This window comes from Zalophus californianus, chromosome 12 (genome assembly GCF_009762305.2).
Source record: "Zalophus californianus isolate mZalCal1 chromosome 12, mZalCal1.pri.v2, whole genome shotgun sequence".
Lineage (NCBI taxonomy): Eukaryota > Metazoa > Chordata > Mammalia > Carnivora > Otariidae > Zalophus > Zalophus californianus.
Window position 1 is genome coordinate 65,380,745 of NC_045606.1, and position 12,722 is coordinate 65,393,466.

At 36.0% G+C, this 12,722-nt stretch overlaps 1 protein-coding gene across 6 annotated transcripts in view; it reads right to left on the bottom strand.

Annotated features, from left to right (window-relative positions):
* Positions 1–12,722, bottom strand: part of KIAA0895 (KIAA0895 ortholog) — a 55,658-nt gene that overhangs the window by 444 nt on the left and 42,492 nt on the right. For all 6 annotated transcript variants that reach the window (XM_027573447.1, XM_027573448.1, XM_027573446.2 and 3 more), the window contains 4 exons: positions 10,686–10,829; positions 9,537–9,669; positions 8,696–9,001; positions 4,162–4,259 (listed from right to left, as the gene is read on the bottom strand). In XM_027573447.1, coding sequence (XP_027429248.1) covers positions 4,162–4,259; positions 8,696–9,001; positions 9,537–9,669; positions 10,686–10,829 — 681 coding nt within the window. The remainder of the gene's footprint in view (positions 1–4,161; positions 4,260–8,695; positions 9,002–9,536; positions 9,670–10,685; positions 10,830–12,722) is intronic.

Sequence of the window (12,722 nt, forward strand, 5' to 3'; positions counted from 1 at the left end):
AAGGTGGGTTAATTTTTAAATGTAAGTAACTTCTTCCCTAAGTCTTAAGAGAAACATTACTTCAATACCTGCAAAATAACAAAATTCAGTGGCTTCCTTTCCCTTACTGTATTAAATATGAATGTATTGGGGCACCTGGGTGGCACATGAGGTTAAGTGTTCGACTCCTGATTTCAGCTCAGGTCATGATCTCAGGGTTGTGAGATCAAGCCCTGCATTGGGCTCACGTTCTGGGCATGGAGACTGCTTGAGATTCTCTCTCTGCCCCCTCCTTCTGCACCCCTACTAAAAAAAAAAAAAAAAAAAGTATTGATCTGCCTGCTTATACCATGACCATAAAAAAAAAAAATCAAGTCAGTATTTAACATTCTATCTTGGACCTACACTGTTTGTCTAGAATTTACATAACTAAACTTAATACATGTGTGTGAGAGACTCTAAAACCTAAACAAATGTCCTGACTAAATCTAAATGAAAGAACCCAGGAAAGAGCTAGAATGTAAATACTGTATCACTGAATTAGGAAAATTGGCACAATTATAGATTGAATTCCTATTTCTATTTAATTTCAGAAATAAAGTTGTGTTTTATGTTAAATTCTTTTTGTAAGCAAGTATCTATAAACTTGTTTTACTTATGTAAGAATATTTATTTTTTACTTTTATATTTTTATTTTTTTTATTAGGTAAGAAGCCAATCTCTCATAAGTATTTACATTGAGTTTTTGGATGAAATTCTTTTAAGTTCTATAAATTAAGATTCAGTAGAAAGGCTTTAAAGAAATCATGTTCATTTATATTTTAATAAGTTTTAATTTTTTTAAGATATTATTTATTAGAGAGCACACACAAGCAGAGGGAGAAGCAGACTCCCCACTGAGCAGGGAACCTGACATGAGGCTCGATCCCAGGACCCCAAGACCATGACCTGAGCCAAAGGCAGACACTTAACTGACTGAGCCACCCAGATGCCCCTTAAGTTTTAAATTTTTATTATTGAAATTATTTTATTGAGTATTTCTACCACTAAGTAATGAAAATAGGTTTGTTGTTGATGCTGGTGTGGTTTAATTTTTTCTTCTTCCTTCCTTGACTGACAAGATATATCCATAAATATGTCCAAGAAATAAACCCTACAGGTTTTCTTTGAGGTTTTTGGTGTTTAATCCATTTTTAGTTTATTTTTGTGTATGGTGTAAGAGGGTGGTCCAGTTTCATTCTTTTGCATGCAGCTGTCCAGTTTTCCCAGCACCATTTATTGAGGAAGTCTTTTTTTCCACTGTATACTCCGCTTCTGTCATAAATTAAATGATCTAGGCTATCCTGTTCCATTGCTCTATGTATCTATTTCTGTATCAATTCCATACTGTTTCAATTACTATAGCTCTGTAGTATATATCTTGAAATCTGGGATTATTATACTTCTAGCTTAGTTCTTTTTTAAGATGGCTTTGCTGATTCGATGTTGTTTGTGGTTTCATACAAATTTCAGGATTGATTATTCTAGTTCTGTGAAAAATGCTACTGATATTTTGGTATTGCACTGAATCTGCAGCTTGCTTTGGGTAGTATGGACATTTTAACAAAATTAATTCTTCCAATCCAAGAGCACAGTGTTATCTTCCCACTTGTTAGTGTCATCTTCAATTTCTTTCATCAGTGTCTTCTAGTTTTCAGAATATAGGTCTTTCGCCTCCTTGGTTAATTTATTTCTAGGTATTTTATGCTTTTAGTACGATAAGTGGGATTGTTAATTTCTTTTTCTGCTTTCTTTTTGTATCCTGTAACTTTACTGAATTCATTTATTCTGTTTTTTGGTGGAGTCCTTAGGGTTTTCTATATATAGTATCATATAGTATCGTGTCATCTGATGGTTTTACTTCTTACTAATGTGGATGCCTTTTACTTCTTTTTCTTGTCTGACAACTAGGACTTCTAGTACTATGTTGGTAAGAATGGACATCCTGGTCTTATTCCTGATCTTAGGAGTTTTGAAAAGCTTTCAGTTTTTTCATTGTTGGCTCTTGGGTTTTAATTTATGGCCTTTATTATGTTGAGGTATGTTCTCTCTAAAGCTTTGTCAAGGGTTTTTATCACGAATGGATGTTGTACTCTGTCAAATGTTTTTTCCTCATCTATTGAAATGATGTGGTTTTTAATTCTTTGTTATTGATGTGATGTATCATGATTGATTTGCAAATACTGAACAACCCTTGCATCCCAGGAATAAATCCCACCTAATCATGGTGAATGATCCTTTTAGTGTATTATTGAATTCGGTTTGGGTAGTATTTTGTTTAGGATTTCTGCATCTGTATTCATCAGAAATATTGACCTGTAGTTTTTTTTGTAGTGACTGTGTCTGGTTTTAGTTTCAGGATAATGCTGGCGTTGCAGAATGAATGTGGAAATTTTACTTCCTCTTCTATGTTTTTGGAAGAGTTTGAGAATTCTATTTACTCTTCTTTGGTAGAATTTAGAATTCATCCATTGAGCCACGTGGTTCTAGCTGTTGGGAGTTTTGTTTGTTGGGAATTCATTTATTACTGATGCAGTTTCATTACTAGCAGTCAGTCTTAGAGGATTGTAGGTTTCTATTTTCTTTGTATTTCTGTGGTATCAGTTATTTCTCCTCTTTCATAACCGATTTGAGTCTTCCCTTCTTAACGAGTCTGGCTAAAGGTTTACCAATTTTATCTTTCAAAAAACCAGATCCTAGTTTCATTGATCTTTTCTGCTAGCTTTGTTCTTTTCTAGTTCCTCAAGGTAGGCCTGTATCACTATAAACATCCTCCTTAGAACTGCTTTTGCTGTGTCCCCAAAGTTTTTAGACCATTGTGTTTTTATGTATTATTTTTTGATTTCCTCTTTGATTTCTTTGTATACCCATTGTTTCTTAAACCATCCTGAGTTTATTATAGGAAAGAATGAGTAAAAGTAAACATAATATTGCAGTTGGTAAACACAGTTCTCATTTGAAGAGAAAGGAGATACACATGCGGAATGGGAAAGGGAGGGGTAAAAGAAACTTGCAGTGTCTGATTTGAATTAGAATGCCCTTATGATTTAAAACAGATACAAGATTTGCTCACTGGGAAAACCGAGAAGCATCAATATTCCAGGAGTAATGAACACACCTAGTACTACTCAGACCTGGTTTTCTAAATACCATTTTCACTAAAAGGAATCAAGTCTTCCTTGGAGAAATATCTCATCTGAGATATGGATAGAAAAGGTGTAAGATGGACCGAGAACATTTTACTTTGCCAGGAAACAGGGTGACATGTTTTTAAAAACACAGGAGCAGCCACTGGAAGGGCTGAATAAAAAAACACTTAAGTCCATAATAATATTGCAAAAGAGTGAAATGTAACAGAATTTAAGATCTCTATTTTGCTACCACTAGTGTAGTTGACTGATATGGGCAAAGATCATCAAAGGACGTTAAAACCATTCCTTGAAATGTTAAGGAACAGTACATTCTTAGGTATTACCCCACAGATTATTTAATATAAAAAAGGTACCTTTACAAGGGAGAGATCTGGCAGTAACTAACTTACCCAAGTGATCAAAGCATCACTGATATTGGAATAAAATCAAATATGTGCTTTCTAATGTGATGAAATAATAAAATATACAAGTCACTTATATAGTATTCTTGGTAAAAATGTTTAACCCAAATCTAATCACAAGAAAACAATAGGATAATACAGATTGTAGGAATTCTCAAGAAAACTGTCCTGGACTCTTAAAAATGTCAGGAAAAGTAAAAAGATGGGGGGGAGGGAACAAAGTGGACTTCTCTAGATTAAGAGAAATATAACCAAATGCAAGGCATGAATTGTTATTGAATCAGTGATACATTTCTTAAGAAAATCACATGGTCATGTCAGATTAAAGGGGGAAGTGTTATACTTGCAGCTTATTTAAAATGCTTTAGAGAAAGAGGTATATAAAATAAAACCATATAATACATTGCCAAATTTCCTATTCCCTTCAAAGAAATGTTGGAGTTTGGTTTTGTGACACCATTATTTCTTCCTTCCAGGAAACTTCAAACACATAGTCTAAAAACAATCTGAATCTTATTTAATCATTAAATCAAGCCTGAGGAAATGATGACCTGGTGTGTTGTAGACGACATGCCACTGGTTTCACTCACCTTCCCCAGGGCGGTCAGAAGATGAAAGTCAATGGTCTCTCTGTATCGGAGGATTTGCAGGATACCATCCAAGTATACCTGGTCTTTACTGAAGCACCCTGGAGGAAGACAATAGGTTTTATTTTCTAAGTAATTAGATACTAACACAGTCCCTTTACTGTAGGCTTCAGTCCTGAATAAAAATAAAAATGGCAAATTAGAATTAACTATCTTCATAACCTAAAATGCAAGGTCTTGGGTAGCACCAGGAAAATGTGCACACTGGTAGCTTCCCTTTAAGAATTCCATTCCCCATAGTTAAAACAGCATTTTTCTAATCATAAACACTGGTGATTTAAAATATAGGATATGTCATCCACACTCCCACCATTTGATCATAACCTTAACTCCCATGTGTATGGAGGCACTTGGGGCAGCAGGGAGGACAGCTATTGAGCAGTAAGTCTCACAGGGGGCAAGGTGGAGACATGGGATTTCAGAAACTCCTGGTTTTTAAAAAAAATACTACCCGTTACCCCATTAAAAACATCTATAGGTGATGTCGATACTCCTCCTCCATATGAAAACAAGAATTAGAACTGGATATTAATACGGAGGTTTAAAAGTAGAAGAAAATATGAAAACATGAAAAGGAACAGCTCATGAGATCTGAGCCTAAAGTGTTCCACTTACAAAAAGAAAACTTCTTCCCATCATGACATAACTTCTGTAAATTTTCTAAAATTCTGCTCTATTAAATGGACTAAAATTCTATCATATTAAGTCATAATTTTTTTTAGGTATGCTATAGCATGGGAATTATGGAAAAAAGGTAGGACACTTTTTCAGCTAGGCTCAGATCTCATGAGCTGTTCCTACTTTTTAGGAGAAATAAGATACATATTGAAGTACTTGGCTTTAAAATACTATAGAAAAACAGGAACTTAGAAAAATAGATGGGGAGCCTGGGTGGCTCAGTTGGGAGCCTGGGTGGCTCAGTTGGTTAAGCGACTGCTTTCGGCCCAGGTCATGATCCTGGAGTCCCGGGATCGAGTCCCACATCGGGCTCCCTGCTCGGCGGGGAGTCTGCTTCTCCCTCTGATCCTCTTCCCTCTTGTGCTCTCTATCTCTCATTCTCTTTCTCTCAAATAAATAAATAAAATCTTTAAAAAAAAAAAAAAAGAAAAATAGATGACCCATGGCTAGGAAATGTTGATAATTACTAAGATTAAGTGATGTTTAATGAGGGCACATCCGATTAATCACTTTTGAAATTTGAAATTTTTCAAATTTCAAACTTTTAGTAATAAACAGTTTTCTTAAAGTTAAGTGGGGGCACATAAGTGGCTAAGTTGGTTGACCATCTGGCTTTTGATTGTGGTTCAGGTCATGACACCACATACCTAAAATGTGGTACAGAGAGGAGTACAAATTTAATGTTTTTGTATGGGTTCAAACTTAGGTGATCATCAACTTAATATAGAGACTCCACTAAAAGTCTCCTAGAACTGATAAATGAATTCAGTAAGGTTGCAGGATACAAAATCAATATACAAAAATCCACTGCATTTCTATACACAATGAAGCAGCAGAAAGAGAAATTAAGAAAATCCCATTTATAATTGTACCAAAAATAGTAAAATATCTAGGAATAAACTTAACCAAAGGGGTGAAAGACCTGTACTCTAGAAACTATAAAACACTGGTGAAAGAAATTGAAGATGACATTCCATGCTCATGGATTTGTAGACTATTGTTAAAATGTCCATACTACCCAGCAATCTCCAGATTTAAAGCAATCCCTATCAAAATACCAATAGCATTTTTCATAGAACAAGAACAAATAATCTTAAAATTTGTATGGACTCACAAAAGACCCCAAATAGCCAAAATAATCTGGAAAAAGAATAAAACTGGAGGTTATCATAATACCAGATTTCCAGATATATTACCAAGCTCTAGTAATCAAAACAGTATGGTACTGGTACAAAAACAGACACGTAGATAAATGGAACAAAATAGAGAGCCCAGAAATAAACCCATGATTATATGGTCAATTAATCTTTGACAAAGCAAGAATATGCAATGAGAAAAAGTCTAACAAATGACACTGGGAAAACTGGACCACTTTCTTCCATTATACACAAAAATAAACTCAGAATGAATTAGGGATCTAAATGTAAGACCTGAAACTATAAAAATCACAGAAGAGAGCACAGGCAATAATTTCTTTGACACTGGCCATAGCAACATCTTTCTAGATATGTCTCCTGAAGCAAGGGAAGCAAAAGCAAAAATAAACTATTGGCACTACATGAAAATAAAAAGCTTTTACACTGCAAAGGAAACAACCAACAAAACAAAAAACCTACTGAATGGCAAAAGATACCTATCTGCAAATGGTATATCTAATAAGGGGTTTGTAATCAAAATATATAAAGAACTTATACAACTCAACACCAAATAAACCCTGAAATAATCCAATTAAAAATGGGCAGAAGACACAAAGAGACATTTTTCTAAAGAAGACATACATGCTGGAGGGGAAGGAGATGGAGTAACTGGGTGATAGGCATTAAGGCAGGCACTCGATGTAATGAGCACTGGGTAATCTATGCAACTGATGAATCACTAAATTCTACCTCTGAAACTAATGATATACTATATGTTAATTAAATTGAATTTAAATAAAACATTAAAAAAAAAGACATACAGATGGCCAACAGATACATGAAAAGATACTCAACATCACTCATCATCAGGCAAAGGCAAATCAAAACGACAGTGAGATATCACCTCACACCTGTCAAAATGGTTAAAATAAAAAACACAAGAAGCAAGGTGAGGATGTGGAGAAAAAGGAACCCTGGTGCTCTGTTGGTGGGAATGCAAACTGGTACAGCTACTGTGGAAGACCATATGATGGTTCTTAATCAGAATTACCATATGATCCAGTAACTGCACTAGTGGGTATTCACCCAAAGAATACGAAAACACTAATTTGAAAAGCTATAAGCACCCCTGTGTTTACTGCAGCATTATTTACAATAGCCAAATTAATAGAAGCAACCTGTGTATGACAGATGAATGGATAAAGATGTGGTGTATGTTTATATATGTGTGTTTTTATATACATACACACACACACACACACACACACACACACACAATGGATTATTACTCAGCCATAATAAAGAATGAAATCTTGCCATTTGCAACATGGGATGATCTAGAGGGTATAATGCTAACTGAAATAAGTCAAAGACAAGTACCATATGATTTCACTCATATATGGAGATTAAGAAACAAAACAAAGAAAAACAACAACAAAAAAACCAGACTCTCAAATATAGAGAAAAAACAGGGTTACCAGAGGGGAGGTGGGTGGGGGATGGGTGAAAAAGGTGATGGGGATTAAGAGTACACTTATCGTGATGAGCACTGAATAATGTACAGAACTGTTCAATCATTATATTGTACACCTGAAACTAATATAACACTGTTAATTATACTGGAATTTTTTTAATTAAAAAATTAAAACAAAACAATGAGATACCCACTAGGATGATTATAATAATTTTAAAAATGAAAATACAAGTATTGGTAAGTGTTGGTAAGGATATGGAAAAATAAGAATCCCATATACTTCTGGTGGGAATATAAAATATTGCATTCACTTTGGAGAACATTCTGGCAGTTCCTCAAAAGCTTAAACAGAGAGTTACCATATGACCCAACAATTCTACTCTTAAGTATATACCCAAGAGAATTAAAAATATAAACTTGTACTCAAATGTTCACAGTAACATTATAATAGCCAAAACGTGAGGAAACAACTCAAATGTCCATTAACAGTGAGTAGAAAAATAAAATGTGTCTTATACATGCAATAGAATGTTATTCAGCAATAAAAAGGACTGAATACTGATACATGCTACCAAAAGGATGAACCTTAAAAACATCATGCTAAGTGAAAGAAGTCAGACACAAAGGATTACATATTATGTGATTCCGTTTAAATGAAATGTCCAAAATGGGCAAACCTATAAAAGCAGATTAATGGTTACTTAAAGCTGGGAGCTTGGGGAAGAAGGAATGGAGAATAACTGTTAATGGGTACAGGTTTCTTTTTGGGGTTACGAAAATGTTCTAGAATTAGATAGTGGTGATAGCTGCGCAACTCCATGAACATTCTAAAAACCACTGAGCTATACATTTTAAAATGGGCAAACTGTAGGTCGTGTGAATTATATCTCAGTAAAGCTGTTTTTAAAATCAGAGCAAGAAAAATGTTAACAATTGGTGAATCTAGAGGATGGGTAATATGAGTGTTAATTCTATCATTTCCATATTTCTGTTAGGTTTGAAATTTTTCAAAATGAGATCTGAAAAAAGAATGCTAACAAAATATGGTTTGGGAAAACTAGTACGGCCCTCAAGTAACAAAGGTTTAATTTTTCATAAGTGAGTGATTTCTCTGATTGGTGGATAAGGATTTAATCAAAATCAATAGACAACTAACCATAAGGCAAATCTACAGTCAAGAGACACTCACCTGGTTGAGAAGTATCAGTCCATCCCCTCTTGGCTCGTACACAATAATCCCATCTTGTATTGGGGTCCTTGACAAACTTCCCAATATCTTTGAAGAGTTCGCAAAAAGACATTTGGCTGGCTCGATAAACAGTGTAGTAGAGGAGGGCAGCCCTCCATAAAAAGGGGTCTTTTCTAAAAAGGACACTGTGAATACTTGCCAGTCCTTCCTCTGTGGGATTGTTTGGCTTTAGCTCATGTTTTTTGCGGCCAGTCCAACTGTTCCATGGCTGCTGAAGGTTGTTAATACCTCGAAAATAATGTGTGCCTGTGGAGAAGAAAAGGTGCGTGAAAAACAAGAAAGGACATTCTCATTTTAATTCTTATCCAAAAAAGATTCTACCAACAGTTCTAAAATCAAATTGATGTATACCTATGAATCAAGACAAAGTGGAAAATGACCTGACCCTAAAGCCTTTTGAAGGAGCTACTCTGCCTTCAGAAGGACCCCATGTCTCATTAGAACAGGTGTAACTTTTATACCATTTATTTTCTTAAACGGAAGAATCAGAGACTTGATATTTGAAGAGAATCTCAGAGAGCACTCAGTTCCATTTCCCTCAGTTTCAGAAACACGGGGAAGTGAAATCCAGGAGTTAAATGACTTTCCAAGCTTAACACAGCTACATGGTACCCTAAAAAAATCTAATTTGAAGTGAGACGGTATCTTAGTTCAAGTGAAACCTAACAATTTCATTACCTTTTGCCAAATACTGTTAAGAAAAAACCCATTATAAAAGAATGTTTCTTTGCTGCTGATTTCTGATATTACAAGTGAACAAATGGAGAAGGGCTGCCCCTACCTATCTCATGCCTCAGCATTCCCTCCAGCCAGTGCTCACGTGCTGTGGAAACATTAATGGTCAATGTTGGGCACCCATTTACCACTGTCATTGAAGCTCGGGACAGCAGGTCTTCAGTGAGATGAACTACGATCTAAGAAGAGGAAAAAAATAAAATAAAATGTAAAGGCTGGAGAGAGGAAGCTTTCACAGGAAACAACAGACCCATAAATCAGTATTTCATTTATTTAAAAAAAATTTTTTTTAATTTTATTATGTTAATCACCATACATCATTAGTTTTTGATGTAGTGTTCCCTGATTGTTTGCGTATAACACCCAGTGCTCCATTCAGTATGTGCCCTCTTTAATACCCATCACCAGGCTAACCCATCCCCCCAGCCCCCTCCCCTCTAGAACCTTCAGTTTGTTTCTGAGTCCATAGTCTCTCATGGTTCGTCTCCCCCTCCGATTCCCCCCCTTCATTTTTCCCTTCCTATTTTTTTAAACATATAATGTATTATTTGTTTCAGAGGTACAGATCTGTAATTCAACAGTCTTATACAATTCACAGCGCTCACCATAGCACATACCCTCCCCAGTGTCTATCACCCAGCCACCCCATCCCTCCCAACCCCCCACCACTCTAGCAACCCTCAGTTTGTTTCCTGAGATTAAGAATTCCTCATATCAGTGAGATATGATACAGTATATTTTTATTTTGCTTGTACCAGTTTGAATCTCCCAGATACCAAGAAAATGATAATCACTTTTGACCCTTCCACTTTTGAGCATGCACAACTCAAGAACCTTTCCTGGATTAAAGGAAAGTAGAGGGCTGTGCTGAGGAGGCAGTGCCCTGTTGTGCTGTCAAATACAGTCCCCCCCGGTTAAAATGAGGCAAAGGAAGGTACACAAGCCAGAGTCCGCTTCTCTGCTTGACCATTTTGAACTGGCTGCTAATAAGAGGAGGCCACTGAGGCAAATTGCTTCATTAGTAATTTTCATAAAACAATTCCCATAATCCCATAGGCTATATAGAAAGGGTAGTAAGTAAAGAAAAACACAAAGAAACTGAACACAGCAATTCAATTTAGTGAGATCTCTGGGTGACTAATTAAATGAGCAGTTAAAATGCCAACAGCATCTTGTTATCACTCCCAATTCATACCTCACCCAGGCAGCCTTCTTTCATCATGTACTTCCGAACATGACTCCAGATTCGAGTTTTAGATAGCAGGCTGCCACCAGTGGCCTGCTCAAATTTTTCATAACTTCCATATTTCTGTAAAGTCAGTTCCATAATATTGATGGACTGTAAAAAAAAAAAAAAACAGGGATAATGAAAATAAATAGCGTCTTATTGCTTTGAGATGAGTAATAAACCAGTTATATTCTTATGGATCATGACCTGTGCTGTGTTTATTGATTTCCAAATGAAACTGCAAGGGAGGTACCATAACTGATTCTAAACAGCTTTCATTCATTGTCACAAATTTTTACAAACACCTCTGTACTTACAAATCCTCTTTCCCTTCACACGCTGAGTGTTTAAAGGTATTGTATATAGTGTCATCATCTGACAGTCTGAGAAGGCAAGGCAGAGGGGCTCCTTGGCTTCGATAAGACAATTTGGTGGTCTGGCAGGAGAACTCAGAGTGGAAGGTATGTCTCCAGACTAATCACTGAATTATAATTGCCATTCAGAAAAAGACAAAAATGCCCCAATTTTTAAGAACACACAAAAGAATCAACCATTCTTCTGTGACAATCTTATAAAATCTGAAGTTTTCCAGGGCTAGTCTTTCAAAGAAAACAGTGTCAATGTTACTAAAAACACTTTTATCTTTCATTCAGGGACGGGTACTACCTACTTCTCATTCTTCATAAATTTTTACATCAAAAGAATCTGAAAGTTGAGATCTTTTCTAACACAAATATGCAGAAAGGAAGACTAAAAGCTAGAGATCACTAGTATCTTGGGAAAGCCACAAGAAAGGAAAACATAGAAAAATCTTTAAAAAGTCTTTTGGGAAAGAAGCTAGAGAAATCAAATATATCTTACAGCAATTGTGAGAGAAGCTAGAAAATCCATTTTATGAAGTCTAGTTTCCAGACTACTGTCAGACTAGTAAAGAGATTAAAACAATAAGCTCTAGAGTCAGACTACTTGTATTGATGTCCTGGTTCTGTCCCCACTCTGGCTGTGTGACCATGGGCAAGTCATTTAACTTGTTACCAAGCCCTCCTCACTTTTAAATGGGGTAACAATAATAATGTCTACTTCATGGTTTTATTTGGAAAATATAGTCAATCTTTGTAAAGCACAGTGTCTGGGGCCAGTAAGTGGTCAGTACCTGTCAATTATTATTATATCATTATTGTCGTCATCGGTATGTTCATTCTAAATGCCACCACTGTAGAAAGTATGCCCAACACAAAACCTACAGAAAACTCACACACTACAAGTTACAATTCAACATCTATATCCCTGTTGGAAAAATATGTATTACTAATAAACTAGGCATGTGTCATAAAGTTATAACAAGAAATGGCATCAATATGCTTTGACTGGCTTTTGTTCCCAAAACTGTTATCAAAAGCCCTACAATTCAAAGTGTGGTCCAAAGGCTGGCAGCATTGGCTTCACATGTGAGCTGGTTTCAAATGCAGAATTTTGCCCCCACCATGCCTATCAAATCAGAACATGCACTTTACCAAGATCGCCAGGTGATTCATGTGCAGGGCAAAAAGAAGGATCTTGGAGAATTGGAAGAGAGCACAAATACCCCAGAGGCTAATTTTTTTATATGACAACTATGATAATTAAAAGAATAAAAGCATGGGGCGCCTGGGTGGCTCAGTCGTTAAGCGTCTGTCTTCTGCTCAGGTCATGATCCCAGGGTCCTGGGATCAAGCTCTGCGTCATCAGGCTCCCTGCTAAGCGGGAGGCCTGCTTCTCCCTCTCCTACTCCCACTGCTCATGTTCCCTCTCTCGCTGTCTCTGTCAAGTAAATAAATAAAATCTTTAAAAAAAAAAGGAATAAAAGCACACAATCAAAAACCCACTTCAGCAGATTAGCAAAGATTTTTTACATACACCAGTCTAATGATGACTAGTCATCAATATATCAGAATGAGAAGAGTATGAGAAATCTGGCCTTAATTCCAGGAAAGACAGAAGTGGTACCTTCTACATTGGACCGAT